Below are 22,442 nucleotides of genomic sequence, written 5' to 3'. Positions count from 1 at the left end.
CGGACGAGCTGGCAACGCTGGCTCGCTGGCCGTGGTAGGCGTGAAGGGACGAACCACGGGCTGAAGGGAGAGTTACCACTGTGGGAGGAGTGGCAGGGTTCTCCTCGATGACGCCCACAGTAAACGGTGAACCGCAGGCCAGCAGAGTCTCCTCCACGAACGCGTGGAGCGCCCAGCCGCTGCGTTGCCTGTGGCAACCGCTCCTTGAGCGCACTGTTCAGGCTCGCCCGGAAAAACCCCACCAGATCGGAGTCAGGGAATTCGGTGGCACTCGCAATCGCGAGGAAATCGCGGATGTGGTCCTCCACCGGACGATTTCCCTGACTAAGGCTGAGCAGCTGACAGCTCGCTTTTCGAACCGCTGGATCCATGTTTGGTCGTTCGTTCGTTCGTTGAATGTTGTTGTTAGCCTGGTATGTGTTCCCTGCCCGTGTTTTCTAGTTTTATGTTTTATTTCCCCATTGAGGGTTTTTCCTTTGTTCCCGTGTTTTGTGTTTTGCCTGTTTGTTTACTTAATAAAGTTGAACTGCGATTGGATCCGCATCTCCTCGTCTGCTTCGCTGCCTCCATTCATAACACTCCCTAAGATGATTCGCTGATGTTTTTCATCTTTTGTAAGTCGCTTTGGATAAAATAATGAATAAATGTAAATGTAAATGTTGATATCAGAATATTTATACTAGTAACTATGTAATTATTGATATTATAAATGATCCTTTCAACCAGTGAAAAGTACTTTGCTTATATGTTAAAATTACAGTACAGATCATTGTGAAATTCTACTAATGAATATGCAGTTACTAGTTGAAATAAGGCAAGCCCTTTCAACATTTAATCATGTGCAGGATATAGGTTATAGATATCTATGATTCAAGCTTCACTAGTTTAAATTCCAGTTACATAAATCAGCTATGCACTACTTTCTAATAAAAATTTATAATTTTCAATAGCAATAATTACATTGTTACAAGTGCAAATGTCCATTCCTGATATCGAAAATTTTATTACAACTGGTAAAAATGCTCATTTTAAATATTTGTGAATTTTAACACGTTAGATTTGATATTTCAAATATCTGTAAATGGATCTCAAATATCATTAAATTAAAGAGTGAATGCTTTACATCACATCACATTACAGATATCGTTTAGGTTACTGTCGTAACCCCCGTTCCCTGATGGAGGAAACGACACATTGTGTCAGTGAAGTGACAGTAGGGGTCTCTCTTGAGAGCCTCAGTTGCCTCTGAGCTTAGAGAAAAGGCCAATGAGAATTGGCAAACAGAATTTGCATGTCCCTCCCCAGGACATATGTGTATAAAAGGAGGGAATTGTGCATCTGTTTAGTCAGGTTTTGCACTGAGGAGCCGAGAATAAGGTACGTCCGTTACAGTGGTTGGTACGGTGTTGTGACAAGAGGGACACAACTTCTCGTTCCCTCCATCATGGAACGGGAGTTACGACGGTAACCTAGACGTTCCCCTTCGGTCACTCACTTGATGTTGTGTCAGTGAAGTGACACTAGGGTCCCTTTCCAATAACACCACAACACTGAACCATGTTACGTGAACTGCAAATGAGGGTGCAAGCAAGCTGTTGCGTGCCAGAGGAGTAGCCCGCACCAGGCTGCACGTAACCTTCCCCAACGCCCCATTAAAACGGGTACACGGCATCCCTCTTCTCTTGAAGGGAACAAATGACGTGCCAAGCATGGGAGCAGGCCATGCCAGCCGCGCCTTTTCTCTCTCTATGTTTACCATAGGACTGTTAGAAGTGGCTGGGACCATCTAACGCTATAACACGCATCGGGAAAGGTGTTCTTTTCCGATCCTATTCTTTCAGGGGAAAAAGACCCCGCGGAGACCACATCCTGCCCAGGGTGGGGAGGTCACATGTGGCAAATACGTTACATGGGCTTATAAACCACACATGGAAGTGGAGCGGTGGTAGATCCTACCTGGTGAGGGAGAAGCTCTACAAACACAGCGACCAGGGGTAGAGGGAGCTGCCCAAGGGAGACACAGGTCCGCCAACAGGGGGACCGTACCATGGAAAATACAACACGGGGTAATCGTGATGACCGATACCTGTGGAGCACCTATTCCAGAACAGAGAAATTAGTACCCGTAGTGGGTTTGGTAGGAAATTCATCCACCAACTCACCTGGTGGTAAAAGTGCACGGGTTCACCTTGGAAGAGGGGAAAGGCATTATCCGCAAGCGGTACCTCCAGTCAGCTGTCCTGTATTTCAGAGTTCTACATGCTTGGACCTGAAGAAACACGGGCCAGGACCGACTCAACCCTTGGAGGTTATTGATCTCGCAAAAGTATTGGGGTGTTGCCCAGCCCGCTGCTCTGCCAATGTATGCTAGAGAGGCACCATTGGCCAGGGCCCACAAGAATGTCACGCTCCTCATAGAGCATGCTCGAACCCGCAAGGGGGCGGGGGCGTGCACGGCCTGGGTCTAAGAGGCCGGGTGAGGGCGTTGATGACCTTGTGGACAAGCTTTTGTTGGGGGGCAGCGTCCCTTTCCACTGCTCAGAATCATCTAGAGCTCCGTGTGTGGTCCAAATAGAAGCACACACTGGACACAGCAACGATAAGGCTGGGTCTGCCTCCTCCTGCTTGTAGGTTCACTGCCTGGCCCTGAAGTGGGGCCGTAGGAACCTTGGGCACGTAGCCCGGTCGTGGTCTTAGGATGATGTGAGCGTCTGCCGGACCAGGCTCCAGGCAAGTGTCGCTGACAGATGGCACTTGCAGGTCCCTGACCCTCTTAATAGAAGCAAGTGGTATAAGGAGGGCCATCTTCAGAGGAGGGCACATATCTCAACTGACTCTAGCGGCTCGAAGGCGGTTCTCCGAGGGCCCACAGAGAGAACCCATGAGGGGAACAGGCATGGCCTGGGAGGATTCAGCCTCCAGGTACCTCTTAAGGGACCTGATGACCAGGTCGTACTACCCCAAGGGCTTAGCGTCCACTGCTTCATGGTGGGCTGGTATAGTGGATACAACACCTTCAAGGTGGAGGGGGACAGCCACCCTTCCAACCTCCTGGGCAGAAATGAGAGCACTGCCCAACTGCGCACTTCTGTGGGTCTTCTGATCGGGAATCACAATTCCTGACATTTAATCACAGAAAACATTCTCTGTCTTAGGTCAATTAGGATCACTACTTTCTTTTAAGAATGTGAAATGTCAGTCATAAGATGCCTAGCGAGGGTTGGGCGTGTGAATGGCGAGCTCTGTGCACTTTGCTAGTTTTTAGTACTTCTTATGTCATAAATCAGTGAGATTCGATACACACTGATTCTTAACTGTTTTATGTAGAAAATATGTAAAATAATTCAAAATCCTTGGGCTATTAAAAGTCTCTTACATGCTCAAGCTGATACCTCAGACAGGGCTGACGACCAGGGACTCAATTTGGATGGTGCATGTCTGCAATGCTGCCGAAGATCATCTCAGACTTGTAGTTGAAATTCACTGAGTTGTTTACAAGATTGTCTGATGTTGAGCAACTGATCGATTATCTGGAGTCATCGTAGAGGGAATTAGCTGCTAACCCGCAAGCGACCAAGACAGACTTGCAGCGTGTTTGGGAAAAACTGGAGGATTTGGAGAATCGTAATCAACGTAACCACGTCCGAAATGTTGGAATTCCTGAGCATGAGGAAGGCAGAGATGTGGTGAAATTCCTAGACGAGCTCTTGCCGAGTCTGCTCGACATAACGGGCCATAAGCTGGAAATCGAGCAAGCTCACATAGTTCTGGCACGCAGATCCACGGTTGGAGACAGGCCCGATCAATTCTGGACAAATTTCAGAGATCATCTGATCCATCCATTCTTGGAAAAACCAAAATATTTTCTTGTTCCCAGACTTTACGAATATGACAAGAGAGAAATAAGATTGATTCAAGGAATGCAAGAATCTCTTTCATCAACGGAAGATCTCGTTTGCTCTTATGTTTCCGGCTATTTTCCGAATAGTTGCTAAGGATAGCCATAGAGAATTTATATGCCCACAGCAAGCATTGTCCTTCATAAAAACATTGGAGGGAGTAAGGCATTTGGTGATTTTTCATGTTGCTGTTTAGTAGGCCTAGCTCATTGAACATACATTTGACATCCTGAGAAAGCGTAAAAAGTTTGTTTTGTGTAATATACTTTCTCCAGGACAGCTGGTGTATAAATATGCACATTTTTGGTGATTATGCCTCCTGTGGCGTGGAGTTTGTTTTGTGGAACATCTCTTGCAGGACATTTGAGTGATTGGGTCTTTGGGCCGCCTTATTGAACATTCGTTTGACTGTATAGGGAAACTGAACTTTAAAAAAAAAAAATGTATGCTGGTTCCGCTAGTGGCTGGAGCTTGTTCTGTGGTGTAACACACCTTCGGGACAGTTATGTGGATTAATCTACATGTTTTTTCTGTTTATTCCGCTTATTGCCTGGAGTTTGTTTTACGGACAATTTGCTGTGTAATTCTGTCTCACAAAATCTGTAAAGAAACACCGGACTTGAGGAACAAAGCTATTGCGGAGACTCTCGTAGGAGTACATGGATTGTTTGAGTTTAGAAGGATGGACGCAAGTTGGCGCTGATGTTCAAGGGGTTAATGCACACTTAAGACTTTTTTTTGTTTGTTTGGTTCAGGGGAGGTTTGGGGTTTGATTGTTACAATAATGTTGGAATATGGTCTTTACAATATTGTTTTTGACACACAATCTATTTTTTCAAATATGTCAAATGTTAATCTGAGTGGATTATCTCTCACCACCTGGAATGTGAATGGGTTGGGGCACCACATAAAAAGAAGGTTATTTATTTTCTTTAATGTAAGACATATGATATGGTGTTTCTTAGGAAACGCATCTTTCCCCACATGAAGCTGAAACATTTTGGAAGATATGGGGTGGACATGTTTTCTTTAGTGCTAGCTCAAGTAAGAGAAGGGGAGTTATCACATTGATAAGTAAACATCTACAATTCAAATGTCTCAAAACAGATTAAAGATAAATTAGGAAGAGTCATTATTGTTTTAGCAGATATTCAGGGGCAAAGGTTAATTTAGACTATTGCACCTAACACTGATGACCAGGGCTTTTTTAAAGATCTTGAAGGAATGTAGCAAGCCAATGGCTCCTCTCATAATATAATATTGGGAAGAGACTTTAATCTTTTGATGACTCAGTCCTTGATCATAGTGAAGCTAAAGTGTGCAAGCCCCCTAGACAACATTGACGCTTCTCAGGATGTGTAAAAATCTTGGCCTTATAGATATTTGGAGACTTCTGAACCCATCTTGTAGGGACTATACATTTTTTTCATTAGTCCATAAGATTTATTCTAGAATAGATCGTTTTTTTTTATCCAAGTCCCTCTGTTGTTGATTGCTCAATTGGAAACATCTTAGTCTCAGATCATGCCCTGGTGAGTGTAGATGTGTTGCCACATACAGAGAAAAATAAATCATATAGGTGGTGCTTTGATGTATCCCTTTTGCAAAATCCAAAATTTCAACAAATATTAAAGGCTGAAATTAATATTTATATGGAGACCAACTGGTCCTCAGTATCTTCTGTGGGTGTGGCTTGGGAGGCACTTAAGGCCGGATCATACAGTATGCATCATTCACCAAAAAAAGAGCAGAATGTCGTCAGATGGCCTCAGAGAATTGACCCGATAGAAATACAGATATAATACTATTTTGTCACAGAAGTTTTGGCTATTCAGGCCAAGACAGTCCTACTTTGAGTGGGGGGACAAAGCAGGGAAGATTTGACTAGATATATAAAGCAGAGACAGTTTTTATACCATTCCCACAGTGAAATCTGCTGGTGGGTATATATTTGTATAAAAATGCTTTTAAAGAATTTGATCTTGATCTTTATAGTTCCACGTCTTCGTCTACTGAAGAAGACATTAGGAACATTGTGGAACCGTTAAAACTCCCTAAACTGAAGACTGAGCAAAAAAATTATCTTGATTCTGAGATAAACTTGGAATAGCTTGGCAATGTAATTAATGCCTTGCCTACAGGTAAGGCTCTGGGGACAGATGGTTTTGTCGCTGAATTTTTCAGATCTTATTCTACAGAATTGGCTCCACTTTTGTTAGAAGTTCATACGGAATCATTAAAGAATGGAAAGATTCCGCCAACCATGACACAAGCCCGGATCAGTCTGATCCTTAAATAGGACAAAGATCCAAGCAGTGTAAGAGTTACCATCCAATTTCACTGATCCAGCTAGACATCATTAGTAAGGCTAATGTAAAGTTATGACATCTCTTATACATATAGATCAGGTGGGGTTTATTCAGGGCTGCAGCTCTTCTGATAACATTAGGCGTTTCATCAATATTATGTGGTCAGTGGAGAATGATCAGACTCCGGTCGCGGCCATCTCACTTGATGCTGAAAAGGCATTTGTTATGGTAGAATGGGATTATCTTTTTAAGATTTTGGGAATATCTGGGTTACTCTGGATACGGGTACCTGGAAGGGTTGCCCTCTTTCCCCATTATTGTTCTGTCTTGCCCTGGAACCATTAGCAGCTGCGATATGAAGGGAAGATTATTTTCCAGGGGTGGTGGTGGGAGGTATGACGCATAAGATTTTGCTTTACATTTGTATTATTCGTCTCTGATCCATTAGATCTATGCCTTGCCTCCATAGAATGATTAATTCCTTTTCTAAATTCTTGGGATACGGAGTCAATTGGTCTAAATCCGAAGCTTTGGCTATGAAAGTGCATTGCCCAGTAATTGCTTTCCAGCCAGGCACCTTCCAGTGGCCTAAACGGGGCATTAAGTATTTGGACATTTTATTCCCAGCAAATTTGTCTGATTTAGTTAAGAGTTAATTTTGACCCCTTAATAAAAATGTTTTGAGTGATGTGTGCAGGTGGGCTTCATTACATTAATCTATGATTGGGAAGGGTAATATTATTAAAATGTATTTAATTCCATAATTCAAATACCTGCTACAATCTCTTGCTGTAGATCTCCCCTCTCTTATTTCAAGCAATTTGATAGCATAGTAAACGTCCCAGATTACATTTCAATAATTTACATAGGCCGATTGACAAAGATGGGCTAGGCCTACCCAAGATACTGTTATGCATTCGGTCTCAGACATTTGGCTCATTGGTTGATTCCACCTGAAAGAGCCCCTCCCTGGTTTTATATTGAGCAGGAAAAACTTGCCCCTATTTTGCCATTGCAAAGCCATTCTAACTAATCAGAGAAGTTAAGTTACACCCCATTATCTTGCATTTTCACTCAGTGGACTAAAGTGTCCAGAGTGTTTAATCCTGATATTTATTTAAATGTTGCCTCTACCATATGGCTGAACCCTAAATTATGTATTAATAAGTCCTCTGTCTGCTGGTCAGAGTGGATTGTGAGGGAGGTTACTACACTCGGTGAATTGTATGAGAGTGGAGTGTTGAGATCTTTTGAAAATTTGGTTCAACATTTTGGAATTCCCAGATCTCAGTTTTATAGGTATTTACAGTTGAGCCACCTCCTCTGTATTGTTTTTGGGAGTAGCACACACACACCCCTAAAGTGGCAGATACTCTGGGAGAAGTGATTGATGCCTTTTCCAAAATCAGTAGTGTATTACTCCCTGCTAATTCAGAGTCTGGGGGACGGAGCTTCAACTTCTCTCAAGAGGTTATGGGTTTAAATTTGGTATTGGAGGAAGTGTGAGCTAGGATTCTAGAAAATGTCAAGTTTGCATCTAGAGATGTAAGGGGTTTGCCTTATGCTATTCAATATTTTACATAGATTTTATTGGACAACTTCTATATTGTATAGGCTTGGTCTTAAAGACACACCAACCTACTGACAATGCCAATAAGAAGTTGGAGACACAACCTGTCATGATCTCAGATTCCCAGCAGTCACAGCAGCATCCAGACTAAAATTTCCATGCACCACCTTAATCCCTATCACCTGAGTTCTGATCAGCCTCACCTGTACATCATCACTACACCCTTTATAAGAGACTATGTCACATTCAGTCATTGCGAAGAATACGCTCTATTCCTGAGTGTTAGACGTTACCACGCTTATATAATTCTGTCTGATTCTCTGTTGTGATACTTTTGCCTGTTTATTGACCATGAGTTTGCCTCTAGCCTGTTTACCTCTGTTCGCCTGACCTTCTGCCTGTACTCTCTATTGGAATTTGCCTGACGATTCTATAGAATTGTTGCCTAATCTTCTTTATAACTGCCCTACTGCACTTGCATCCTACGCTCATGGTGATGTTTCCTGACACAACCAATGACTTTTGGGGGTGTGTTAAGATTCAATATTTTTGGTTGAAGGTTCAAAGTTGTTTGTGTGACTTTTTTTGGCACTGAAATTTTACTTTGTATTTTGTATCCAGACTTTGTATTTTGGGCAATGGGATGATCATAAATTTGGGGGACAAACATAAAAAAATGGGTTCTGACCAGTATTATGACTGGTAGACAAATTATTTTAAGGGGTTCGAAGTCAGATGGAGCGCCATAATTTCCAATGTGGTGTGCGGAGATGGGGAGGGTGGCAGCTTTCCAGGAGGTGACAAGTAGAAGGCTGGGGTTTAGGGACTTGTTTGTCAGAAAATGGGGTAATTATTCAGCAGTTTTGAGGGACTTTTGATGAAGGGATGGGGAGAGAGAAGTCTAGTATAAATTATTATGTTTATTATATATTTAATTGTGTGTGTGTGTGTGTGTGTGTGTGTGTGTGTGTGTGTGTGTGTGTGTGTGTGTGTGTTTAGGGTGGGGTTGGTGATTCGGGTGGGTTATTAGTGGGGGTTAAATGTTGATTCGGAGTGTATATTTTGGGTTTTTCTCTATTGTGTTAATAAAAAAAATTACAAAAAAGAATGAGAAATGTCATAATAATAGAGATTTATTTCAGCTTTTATTTCTTTCATCACATTCCCAGTGGATCAGATGTTTGCATACACTTTGTTAGTATTTAGTAGTGTAACGGTAGACAGCAGGTAAGTAGGTCGAGCATGACAGGTTACAGTGGTGCCGTGACCCAGATAGGAGTGAGGTTTAGGGGGGCGAGTATGACGGTAGCCAGCTGGTAGGTAGCTGTGCAGTGAGTAAACCTCACTCCCCTGGTCTCTAGAGGCACACTAGCGAATAAGCTAGAGGCTGTAGCTTTTAGCCTCCTTGTTAGCGCTCCTGCCACCCACACCCGAGATCCCGATTTGAATACCGTTTGGAGTGGGTCAAGCAGGACCAGTTACAGTGGTGCCATGATGGGTGTGAGGTTTAGGGTGGTGAGTGTACTGGTAGCCAGCTGTGCAGTGTGTAAACCTCACTCCCCTGGCCTCTAGAGGCACACTAGCAACTAACGCTTCCCACACTGTAGACACTGGTTTGAATCCCGTTTGAAGCAGGACCGGTTAGGATGTTGTTCTTTGGCTTGCAAGCCTCAGCCTTTATTCTCCAAACATAACAATAGTTTTTATGGCCAAACAGTTTAGTTTTCATCAGACTAGAGGACATTTCTCCAAAAAGTAAGATCTTTGTCCCCATGTGCACTTACAAACTGTAGTCTGGCTTTTTTATGTTGGTTTTGGAACAGTGGCTTCTTCCTTGCTAAGCAGCCTTCCAGGTTTTGTCAATATAGAACTTGTTTTACAGTGGATATAGATGCTTGTCTACCTGTTTCCTCCAGCATCTTCACAAGGTCCTTTACTGTTGTGCTGGGATTGATTTGCACTTTTTGCACCAAACTACATAATCTCTAGGAGATCAAATGCATCTCCTTCCTGAGCAGTATTACAGTACTATTGTTTGAACAGATGAAAGTGGTACCTGCAGGCCATTGGAAATTGCTACCAAGGATGAACCAGACTTGTGGAGGGCCACAATTTCTTTCTGAGGTCTTGGCTGACTTATTTTGATTTTCCCATGATGTCAAACAAAGAGGCACTGAGTTTGAAGGTAGACCTTAAAATACATGCACAGAAGCTAATTGGCTTATTGCCTAAAGGCTTGACATAATTTTCTGGACTTTTCCAAGCTGCTTAAAGGCACAGTAACTTAGTGTATTTGAACTTCTGAATTGTGATATAGTCAATTAGAAGTGAAACAATCTGTCTGTAAATAATTTTTGGAAAAATTCTAATATAGATGTCCTAAACGACTTGCCAAAACTTTAATTTGATAATATGAAATCTGTGAATTGGTTAAAAAATGTGTTTTAATGACTTCAACCTAAATGTATGTAAACTTCAACTGTGTTGTAAACTTCAACACAGTTGAAAATGTATGTAAACTTCAACACAGTTGAAACTTCTGACTTCAACTGTGTCTCTATTTTTTTTTTTTTTACAGAGAACATTCAGTATAATTTAACATTGATTTAGCATTTTTTTTATAAAAGTATTAAATTCCCATAAAACCATTTATTCACAACAAATTGACATTTTCAGCAAATATTGCTCATTGAAAAAAATTATATTTTACTTATAAAGTAAAACTTATTTGAAGCTACATTTGCAACACAAGATGTTGAGTTTATGCTGTACTTATAATAAAGAAGAAACTAAAATAATTTTGAGTGTCAAAATTAATCTGGAGTTTAGTAAACTCAAAAGTAAAATACATTTTTGCTGCTAATTCTGTTTACTTCATTCAAATGAAAGCAAACCAAATTCACTATCGCCATGCCATCCTTCTCGTCACAAAGGGGAGCCAGAGGTGCCAGTTTGAGAGAGAGAGATGCATGTGGCTACGTTGCATGCGTGTCTGTGTTTGTTTATGTTTATTTTATGTGAAGTTTCTAATTAAACTTTGTTTACTGTTCAGCCGGTTCCTGCCTCCTCCTTGCCCATCTTTATACTGTTACAGTGATGCCATCAGCCAGGGGAGCAGCCGCAGCCATCTGCCTGGGGATGGAGGGGTCGCTGTCAGCCACCTGCAACTGCTGCTGTCCATTGAAGAAGGGGATGAGCTGTTCCATCCAACAGGGGCTGGAGGACTTTCTGCCATCCGGCGGGGGAGGAGGAAGCTGGTGTCCTTCAAAGGGCGGAGGAGCAGTTGAGGACCGGGCAACAGCACGTCCGGGAGCCGGTGAGCAAGTTCTTCACTCTCTCTCTCTCTCTCTATGTCATTGCTCGCCTTTTCCCTCTCCCTACGCCTCCTCTCGTCTCTCCCCAGGTTCACAGGAGATGTGGTGGACCACTGGCTGATAGAATGGCGGAAGGGCAGTGTCTCCCCTCCAGAGATGGGGGTGGAGTTGGTAAGACCAGTGGCGCCCCGGCCTGAATCGGGTGGGGGAGGAGTGTGACAAGGAGGGCGGCATGGCCGGGCCATGATGATGCATGGCTGGCGCTGAATCAGCTGATCAGTGGGAGAGTGAGATAAAGGGGAGTCAGAGGCGCCAGTTTGAGAGAGAGAGATGCACGCTGCTGTGTTGCATGTGTGTTTGTTTATGTATGTTTTATGTTAAGTTTCTTATTAAACTTTATTTACTGTTCAGCCAGTTCCCACCTCCTCCTTGCTCGTCCGTATACATTAACATACACTTACTGTAGAAATGTAAAATGTATGTTTATTTAATTAATGTTTGTTGGGATTTCTACAACTGTAAATAATGTCCGTAATTTAACAGAAAAAGAATGAAAAAATGCAAGAAAAAGGTTAATTGGTTAACAGGTAGTTACTTTAACATATGCAGTAAAAAATTATATTATATTTAATAAGAAAATCAGTTTATTTATTTTTATCCCCTTTTCTCCGAATTTGGAAAGACCAATTCCCACTACTTAGTAGGTCCTCGTGGTGGCATGGTTACTCACCTCAATCCGGGTTGCGATTTGCCTCCGTTCTGAGACTGTCAATCCACGCATCTTATCACGTGAGTCATTGTGCGTGACACCGTGGAGACTCCAAATGTGGAGGCACATGCTACCCTCCACGATCCACGCCTAACTTACCACATGCCCCATTGAGAGCAAGAACCAGTTATCGTGACCATGAGGAGGTTACCCCATGTGACTCTACCCTCCCTAGCAACCGGGCCAATTTGGTTGCTTAGGAGACCTGACTGGAGTCACTCAAACGCACGACTCTAGGGGTGATATCTCGCTGAGATACCAGACCCCCACAGATAAATATTGTTAAAAAAAATGTTTAGCTGTAAAAGTACCATATTATTTATAGAAAAATTATTATGTCTAACATGTACTTTTATTGTTAATATCACAGTGAAACTGGGCATTTCCAGAAGGCCCTGCATGAGCAATCACATTTCATCATTTTTTATGGAAATATATATATATATATATATATCTTCTTATTTTTTATTTCAGTTTTTGTCACAGTATCGTCTCTCTGTCAGTCTGGTTTTGGTCTGACAGGGCCCATGTCTGTCACTGTGTGAGCATGAGACTTCTATTAAGTTCCGTATCGCACACTCTTCTGTCTGTTATTGACGTGGGTGCATCATTCACGTCAATAATCCTTGTCAGTCTTTGCGTCTGTCTCTGATGTCACACCCCGCCTCCTTGATTGCTTGTTATTAGTTTATTAGTCACACCTGCAGATTTCTCTCCCAATTTTAGTCTCCTCATGTGTGCTGTCGAGTCCCCAGATCGTCATGTTTCCTGTGATATTTGTCTGTTGCTCTAATTCCAGTCAGTCCTATTTTCAGCCCAGTTCCCGGTTTTCGTGTCCCTGTTTGGTCTGGTAGGTCCTGGTTCCCCGTTAGGATTCCCGTTTCCACTATGGGGTAGTTTTGTTGTTTTCCCCCTCATGGGATTTTGTGTTTATTTTTTGGTTTTATTGAACTCATTTGGTCCTCACCTCTGTACAACTGCACAAACCTTGACAGTTATGTACAATGGGGTGTTCTATGCTATATTTTATGTCGTTTAATAAAAGGTTATTACATAATGTGTTACTGGGATAGTGGTTTGTGTTTGTGTGAGTAACACTGTGCACTGTCCATGCATGCGTTTAATTTGATTATTGTTCCTGGAAAGGTCGCTCTTGATAAACTTTAATTCATCATGATCATGTGGCCTTTTGTAGTTACAGTGTTTAACAATAATGAATCACAAATAAATAGAATGATTAAAAAAGCAGATCAAGTGAAAAAACAGATTTGTAATTCCATATTCAGTATAATCATATATTGTAATCATAAATGTAGTTTTTAACATGTAATAATATAAACTGTAGTGAACTGTACATTTAAGGTATTTAGCCATGGATTTTTTCCAGCATACTTTGCATGAGACATGATGGGAAGAGTAAATGTTAAAATTAAGAATAATTTGATGCAAGATGAATAAAGTGGGAGATTTGGAAGTATTCCATATACTGTTCTGTTGAGATTTAGAAGAGTTTCTGTAATGGAGTTTTGAGGGTTACACTGTGGCATACAGTCATGCTTGAGCTTAAAACCTCCAGAAACCTCCAGGTCTATGCTCCAACTCACTCTCTGTGATCTATGAACGAGCAGTACATGCTTGTCCCATTACAAAGAGGCTCAAAGTCTATTTCACGATCATTTACTGTTCCACTGTGATGGATCGAGCTGTCAACATCCACGCGATCTGCTGATACCATCTCAACATTCAAGAACCAGCTGAAAACACATCTTTTCCACAAGCACTTAACCAATCCTAACAAAAATACTTCAGTCTCTTTCTCTCGCTTTCAGCCACCTTGAGATCTTGCCAGAACAACACTGTAGATGTTGTTGAACTTTGTATGACAAATTGCTTGCAATATTCCTCATTTGTAAGTCGCTTTGGATAAATGAAATGTAAAGTTTCTAAGTCTTTTTAAAAAGCATAGTGGAGTAAACACTTTAACTCTTAGGGTTAAACAACTGAAATATATTTGTTGGCGAGGCACAGTAATGACAATGAAAACATGTTGTTTTGAATTAATGGTCTACAAATGAACAATCAAAACAAATCATTTCATTTTATAGTTGAAACATGTTATTTCAAATGACTATTTAAGCACTTCATGTCTAAACATGTTAATTCACTTTATGGTCTAAAACTGTCATTTGTTTTATGGTAAACATTTGGCACCCTGTGCTGTCATGCATTTATCGCTATTTTACATCAGTTTTTTACAGTACTGTCATCATTGTTAGTCTGAAACATTCTGAAAATGCTGCTATGAATGAGCTTCAGACCGGTTTCTGAGAGTACTCTAATCAAAAGCAGAGATGACTGTTTGCCCAGTGAATGTGGCTCATAATTCAGTCAAGTGAACAACATTCATTATTATTTTAGCAGTGTTGGATTTAGTGTCTACATTCTCAACACTTGTTACGTGAAGTTTTACAATGCACCTCAGGCATAAACAGAGGAAGTGAAGTATGTTTGGTCATTTCACTGACAAAGTCGATGGATGGAAAATAATATCCATATTGCCAACTTTTACATGCATTACCTACGGAGCAAACATTCACATGACATCATTTTAAAGGGCATCTTTAATAACTGGAACTGGACAGAGTGTAAACGGCATTGCACAACTCATCCAGACTTCATGATTTAACAATAACTCAGAATCAAAACTAAATGCCCAAACAAACACAAAGTTAATATTTGATATTTCTAGGATTTCACATTTTAGAGCAGAGCTTCAAACAAAGATGAAGACCATAAAGGAGAGTTGGGTCATGAATTATGATTTGTTGACTTGTACATTTATTTGTGTTCACATTTGTCATCGGAATAAAAATTCCCTTGTAATTCACTCTTTTACTGTGGATAAGTATGAAAAGCACAAGACATGTAATAAACTACATCATGTACACTGTATGAATTTGGACATTTTGCACACCACAACCCCTTTCAAACAAGCCAGAGATCCCTCAAGCACAGGACACCGAGGTGTTTGAGATGTCAAAACGCCTCAGAAGCTCATTTGCATATAAATAAGAGATGAGATATTCAAAGCAATAAACATAATTTCAATATTTTCTCCAGATTGGTCAAAAATCGAAAGTCTGATCATTTAGACAAGCTATAGTACACAAGCTGCATGATTTGTGGTCTCATTTAGTTCTGTGGCAACAGCAATGTTTAATACTTAGTGTCAGGGGTTTGTTAAAATCCCAAAGTATGAGCAAAAGTGACGCTTGCCTTAAATCACACAACTAATCACTATTTTGTTTTCCCTCACCTGCCAGCAACACACACTCCTGAAGATTTGCACATTTCTTTTTATCCAATAATTAGACCCAAAAACACATTTCTAAAGCGCATTAACACTACTGCTTCATTACAAGCATCACTGCAGCACATGAAACACACAGTCATGTATATTTACCGATGAACACAGGCTGTCCCGGCAGCACATGTTCAGGCATCACTGTGGTGTAAATGTCCTCTGTAAAACCCGGCCTGCACACTGCACTCCCTGTGCCCGTCTGGAAAAACACAAGAATAACTCGTCACACACAAAACTGCACATCACGATATCCACAGAGCAAACACTGGGTGCCAAATGATGATTCTGATCGGCGGTTTTCTGTTTGTAGTCTGGAGACGTGTTGTAAAAACTACCAAAACCAGCGCTTCAGACTGAGAACAACAACCATTAAAGTGTTAATCACGCACTAAACGCATCTGTGGAAGATTATAACTTCATTACCATGATGATGTAATGTTAACAAACCCTAAAACGACTGTAAAAAATGATGATTTAAACAACATCACGGCTCAAATAATTCATGAGTTTAACAGTAATTAATGTAAGTGCTTTTATAAAATTATAAGCGTCACATTTCTGTGTTTACACCCTCCAAAAATGGACCCCATTGACTTCCATTGTAAGTGTCTCACTGGAACACACATTTGTGCTTTGATACAGAAAAGAGGTTTGAGACTAAATGAATATTTGTGCTTATATTATGCCACACATGCTGTCCATTGAGCTGAACCCGGAATATTTCATTTAAGCACATTATTAAGGCCCAAACATCTGGTTCAGAAGTTAGTTGTAAAATAAATAAATATTAACTTCTCCACAGTTCCCAACAAACGTATTATTATTATTGACAGTATAAGTTCTCAGTTACACTAACAATCTCTGGGTTGGGCATTATTAAGTTGGTTACCATGATACAATTAGGGGCCCAAAACTATTTCTGTTTATCTTATGGATGTTAAAGAATCCATTTGAACGCTGAACATTAGATAAATGTGATATTCCTCGCTGTGTTAGTGACGACATAATCTATAAAACTTCATCCTCGATGTGTGACAGTCACTGCACCGACTAAAGGACACATCGCGCTCGAATAAAAGCCGACATGAAGTCATCTGCACCGGAACAGTTCAATAGAAACACACACTGACACACACTGTACCTGCGACGCTGACAGAAGCAACACGAGAACCAGCAGCATTGATGCGCTAATGTGTGCTGATGAAGTCCGTGTTCTCGAAAGGAATATGAAAGAAAGTCTGCCGGCTGTTCGTGTCCACTCGGTTGAGCTTCTGTCTGTCGACTCCTCCGCTGCTGGTAAGTCGAAACTGCCCTCACAGTTAACACACACACACACACACACACACACACACACACACACACGCTCTCTCTCTCTCTGTCACACACACTCTCACTCTCTCTCAATTCAATTCAAAATTGCTTTATTGGCATGACTGTAAACAATACAATATTGCCAAAGCTTGGAATACATAGAATAATTATAAAGACATCAAAATAATACAATATTATAACATAACTTAAATTTAAATGTACAAATTAAATTAATTGTACAAATTAACAGTGTATCAAATAATAATATTTTTTTTTTATAATAATTAGAACAGTTTATGAACATTTCAAAATTCCGTGAACAATGTAGAGTTCAGTGAGTAAATGTTTGCATGTTTCATTTATTCATTTAGTCTCTCTCTCTCACGCACACACACACACACTCTCTCTCTCTTTCTCTCTCTCACACACACACACACAAACACGTACACACACTCTCTCTCTCTCTCTCTCTCTCTCTCTCACACACACACACACACAATTGGAAGAGTGCATCCTTCTACAATAGGAGAACATTAGAAAAGAAACTCCCTTCAAACACACTTTTAACACTCATTATTTTATATAATAACAAATTAGTATATGCATCATGTCTTTTTTGCCTTGTCATTTCCACCACATCTCAAATGTTTATTGGTGGGGTTTTTTGTTGTTTTGTTTGTTTGTTTTTTGGCCTATTATTAATTACCATTACCATTATTAATATGTCAATTTCCATACCTATTGCTAACCTGAATGTGCTTGTTAACTGTTCATACATTACATTTATTAGATGTTCTAGGTACTGAATAGGCATATTTAATAAGTATATTTGTCACCTCAGATTTAAGAATGTACCTTTTGCTGATTTCAGTACAGTGACACTTTAAAGCTTCAAAAAACAAAAACAAAGGTGTCATTAAAATAGACCATGCATCTTTCCATCTTATATACGATGGGGGCAGTGGTGGCTCAGTGGTTGAGGCTCAGGGTTACTGACCAGAAGGTTGGGGGTTTTTTTTATTTTATTTTTTGTATTATTATTATAAGGCATACAATATATTTCAGTGAGAAAAGAGTGAAAAGTTTTAGTGAAAAATTAACTCATGAACGTGTGCAATTACAGCGCCTTAAGGGTGCTTAAAATTGACTCGGCTTATGGGCTCAACTAAGTCAACTATTAAAAATGTGTAATTCCCCAACCCCTAATACAGACAGTAAACAGTGTTTGCATCTTGGGGCAGTGAACATTGAGAAATGAAATTTTCAGATATTAGGGGAAGCCCAGCCTGCAGCTAGACAATTCGTCCAAGGAAACACCCTTCACCCAAGCCCAGGAGGTAGGCATGTTCCTGGTCAAATGGACCTTAACCCCCATGGGACAACACAACAGTCTTCAAAAACTCACCATTTCAAGGCATGTACCTGCTTCATTGAAGTGCTCTGACTTGCAATATGGTGTCGGCTGCAACAACCCATGTGTCAGACGAACACAGTGCAGCGTGCGAGGGACAAGCCGAAGGGCAGGACTTGAACTGGTGTGGAGGAGACAATGCCGTTAAAATGAGGAAGATGCTTTGTGAACTGAAGCACATAGTCGTAAGTAGTTTTGTGGCTTGTGCAACAAGGTTTGAAAACCTTGACCTCATCACCACCACCGAACGCGAACAATAGCAACTCACCAGAGCAAGCCACAAATCTCCACAGATGTGCTGAGATGGAGAAGAGGAACCATACGAAGTTCAAGCCAGCCACAAACATCCTCAAATTCTCCACACTCCATATCCCTTCCCTTGCTAGATATAGGGCGGAAAGGGGACCGTCAGCGGTATCTCTGCCGAACATGACCACCACTCCTGGGAGGAGTTCCAATAGAGTCAGCCACTGATGCAGCGTCAAAGTGTCCAACTGGAAAGGGAACAAAATGGTTTGAAAGAGTGACTCCAAAAATGGAGAACATTTCAACCTCCTTATCCTTCTTCCTTAGCTCTATCTAGTGGCCATTCTATATATGGATCCCTGCCTTACATAAGATCTCTTGAATTTATAATGTTTATTTTATTAAAATAGGAACATTAAAACCTGGATTGCCTACTGGGAAAATAGCTGTTCTCCCAGTCTGATCAGTTGGAATAAATCACAAATCTGTAGACTGAGAATTAGATTAAAATTTTTGCACATCAGTGAAAATGAAATTTCACAAAAGAGTAGTATTCTTTCCATTTTTTTATATCTGAAAGGCAATATTTTACTTAATAAAGCACTATTATCAACTCTCTTTCTCCTAAGTTTGTCTTACAGAAAGACAAGATACCACAAGTTTCCCTAACTTTAAAGACATTTGCTTGATTCAGCTGAACTTTCATGCTGGAAAATTTCACTGTTCTTCATGCTCTTTCTCAGAGCAATTCTCTGGTGTCACTGGCTGTGTTCTACTCTCTTTAATGATCTGTGTTTCTGGCATTATTGAGTTGGCACTCAGCAGTTTTTTATTCTTGGGAGAGATGAGCAGACATATCACCCTGTAGCTCTAGACTGGTTGCCACTGAAGCAAAGCAGGGTTCATCCTGGCCAGTACCTGGAAGACCTCCTGGGGAAAACTCAGGTTACTGCTGGAAGGCCAGCAGGGGGTGCTCACACCCCAGTATAGTGATGGGGACAATATACTGAAAAAAATTAAAAATTAAAAATGGCATCATCCTTCGGATGAGATGTTAAATCAAGGTACAAGTCCTGACTCTCAGTGGTTGTTAAAAATCCTAGCACACTTCTCGTAAAGAGTTGGGGTGTAACCCCAGTGTCCTGGCTAAAATCCCCCATTGACCCTTCTCAATAATGGCCTTTTATTAATCCTCCTCCATGAATTGTCTCTATCACTTTACTCTCTCCTCTCCACCAATAGCTGGTGTGTGGTGAGTGTACTGGTGTATTATGGCTGCCGTTGCATCATCCAGGTGGATGCTGCACACTGCTGGTGGTGGTTGAGGAGAGTCCCCTGTTCATTATGTAAAGTGCATTGAGTGTAGAAAAGAACAATATAAATGTAACTTTCATTCATTCAATCATGATGGAACGCAGTGAGGGAGAAAAGAGTTTTCTGTATGCTGTGGTAAAGCTCAGGACATTTTTATTATTATTTTTTTAGCTCAAACAATACAACATATCATGTTTGTTGCAGAGAGGTATGACCCAAACTCAGAGTAAAAATAAATTGTATTTATTTAAACAATAAAACAAACATAAAAACTCCTAAGAGGGGGAAAACAACAAAAACAACCTCATAGGGGGTTCCAGGAAACAGGAATCCAGGAAACAGGTTGGAACAGAGATACAGGACCGACTGGCAAACAGTGGACTGACAAGAGAAAACAATACATGGTCGACAGGATTAAAAGACGAACTGGTCCTGGACAGCAAACAGGATGAGACTAAAATAGGGAGAGAAATCAACAGGTTAACCAGACAGGGCAGGTGTGACTAATAAACAATAATGAGCAAACAAGGAGGCAGGGTGTGACATCAGACCGTGAAGCATGCGGAAGCTACAGAAACAAAGCCGCATGCTCTCACAAGCAGGCAAAAGATCCGATTGGGATGAGCGCACATCGCCCAGGCAATGAGGCAAACGACAAATGCCAATCGACAAATACGAAGAGAGAAGACACTTGTGTGAGAGTTCGGCCACATGCACACCTGACACCTTACCAACATGACGGCAGCTCGCGATCAAGGCACACAGTGCAAAGTGAGCATAATATGCACCCGTGGACGTGAGAGACAAACACGAAGCCTGACATGGATTATTGATGCGAGTGCATGAAGCCAAGATGATACAAGTATGATGCACCCATGCCTCTCACACAGAGACATAAATGGGCGGATAATGCCACGTGTTGGGGATAATGCCATAGTGCCCTCCAAGCTTGATGAGAAACTCCGGGCTCTGGGCTTAAACAGCTCGCTGTGCAGCTGGATCCTGGACTTCCTGTCAGGCAGACACCAGGTGGTTAGAATGGGCAGCAACATCTCCTCATCACTGACCCTCAACACTGGAGCCACGCAGGGCTTTGTTCTCAGCCCAATCCTGTATTCCCTATACACACATGTCTGTGTGGCAACACATAGCTCCAATGTCATCATTAAGTTTGCTGACGATACGACGGTGGTAGGTCTGATCATTGACAATGATGAAACATCCTACAGAGAGGAGGTGCACACTCTGACACGTTGGTGTCAGGAGCACAACCTTTCCCTCAACGTCAGTAAAACCAAGGAGCTTTTGATAGACTTCGGGAAGAAAGACAGAGAACAGCCCCATCACCATTAATGGAGCACCGGTGGAGAGAGTCAACAGTTTCAAGTTCCTCACATGGTCTGTCCACTCTAAGGCCATCGTGATGAAGGCTCACCAGTGCCTCTTCTTCCTGAGATGGCTGAGGAAGTTTGGAATGAACCACCACATCCTCACACTGTTCTACACCAGCACTGTAGAGAGCATCCTGACTGGCTGCATCACCGCCTGGTACGGCAAAAGCACCGCCCACAACCGCAAAACCCTGCAAAGGGTGGTGCAAACTGCCAGACACATCATCGGAGGTGAGCTTCCCTCCCTCCAGGACATATATAACAGGCGGTGTGTGAAAAAAGCTCGGTGGGTCGTCAGAGACTTTCACCTACTGTTGCGCTTGTGTACATGGTAGTGTGACAATAAAGTGATTTGATTAGTAGCAGCAGTAGTAGTAGTAGTAATAATAATAATAATAATAATAATAACAATAATAATAGTAGTAGCAGCAGCAGCAGTAGTAGTAGTAGTAGTAGTAATAATAATAATAATAATAACAATAATAATAGTAGTAGCAGCAGCAGCAGTAGTAGTAATAATAAATATGGCTGCAAGCAGCGATGATGGGCCCGAGCACCATGGGTCCATTTCGATCCGTTGGCTTTTGGAAAACAATGCAAGGTAGACACATGCTTTTTGGCATTATTCTAAACAATTTTGAAGCAATTTGGGTTAATATAAGATAACTATTTTAAAGACTTTTGGTGAGCCACACTGGTTTGATTAGCCCCAACATACATTTCAGTTTTGATCTAAATCACATATTGCACATAGAAGACATGAGACACTTCTTGTTTCACATTTTTTGCCATTAATTTAATGCCTCGCCATTAATTTAATGCCTCGCTATGGCAACACTGTTTCATATTTCTGTTTGCAATTTAGCTGTGACGAGGCAGGCGAGGATCTATACACAGCTTTATAAAGAAAACAAGACAGCACAGAATAAATCAAAACACAGGGAACCTAGCAAAGAGCATATCAAAACATGCAAGAACTGACAAATAAACTGGGGGATACAAGGGCTTAAATACACAAGGGAAAACAAGGAACACCTGGGGAAACAATCAGGGAATGAGAAACAATCAGGGGAAAACCAATCATAAAATTTAACTACAAAAGGACTACAAAAACTTAACAGTAACTAAACAAGAACTTCAACATAAGAGCACCAAAACAAAAGACAACAGGGAATATGTGACAGAGCCCCCGCTTTAAGGAGCAAAAACAAAAAACTAATCGTTCTTGGAGTGAAGGGGAAAACATGAGGATAAAAGGGCAAACAGGCAGTCCAAGGGGGGCACAAGGGGAGCAGAGGAACAAGGCAAGATCAGGGAGCAGATCAGGTGGAACGCCAGGGTCAGGAGGCCTTGGAGGTGGACAGGGAGTGGATCAGGATGCCTGGGAGGCGGCCAGAGGATGGAGACTGGATCAGGGGGCCTGGGAGGCGGCCACAGGACGGGGACTGGGTCAGGAGGCCCGGGAGGCGGCAACAGGACGGGGACTGGGTCAGGAGGCCCGGGAGGCGGCCACAGGACGGGGACTGGGTCAGGAGGCCTGGGAG

At 41.6% G+C, this 22,442-nt stretch overlaps 1 protein-coding gene across 1 annotated transcript in view; it reads right to left on the bottom strand.

Moving 5' to 3' along the window:
- LOC127644835 (cadherin-2-like) overlaps window positions 1-16,512 on the bottom strand; it is a 94,635-nt gene extending 78,123 nt beyond the window's left edge. The window contains exons 1-2 of the mRNA XM_052128234.1: window positions 16,367-16,512; window positions 15,325-15,424 (exon numbers count right to left, since the gene is read on the bottom strand). Of these exons, the coding sequence (XP_051984194.1) occupies window positions 15,325-15,424; window positions 16,367-16,405 (139 nt within the window). The 5' untranslated portion in view covers window positions 16,406-16,512. The remainder of the gene's footprint in view (window positions 1-15,324; window positions 15,425-16,366) is intronic.
- Window positions 16,513-22,442: the final 5,930 nt, after the last annotated feature.

This window comes from Xyrauchen texanus, chromosome 6, assembly GCF_025860055.1.
Source record: "Xyrauchen texanus isolate HMW12.3.18 chromosome 6, RBS_HiC_50CHRs, whole genome shotgun sequence".
In the NCBI taxonomy this organism is placed as follows: domain Eukaryota; kingdom Metazoa; phylum Chordata; class Actinopteri; order Cypriniformes; family Catostomidae; genus Xyrauchen; species Xyrauchen texanus.
The sequence above is the reverse complement of the archived record's forward strand: the minus strand, read 5'-3'. Positions and strand labels throughout refer to the sequence as shown.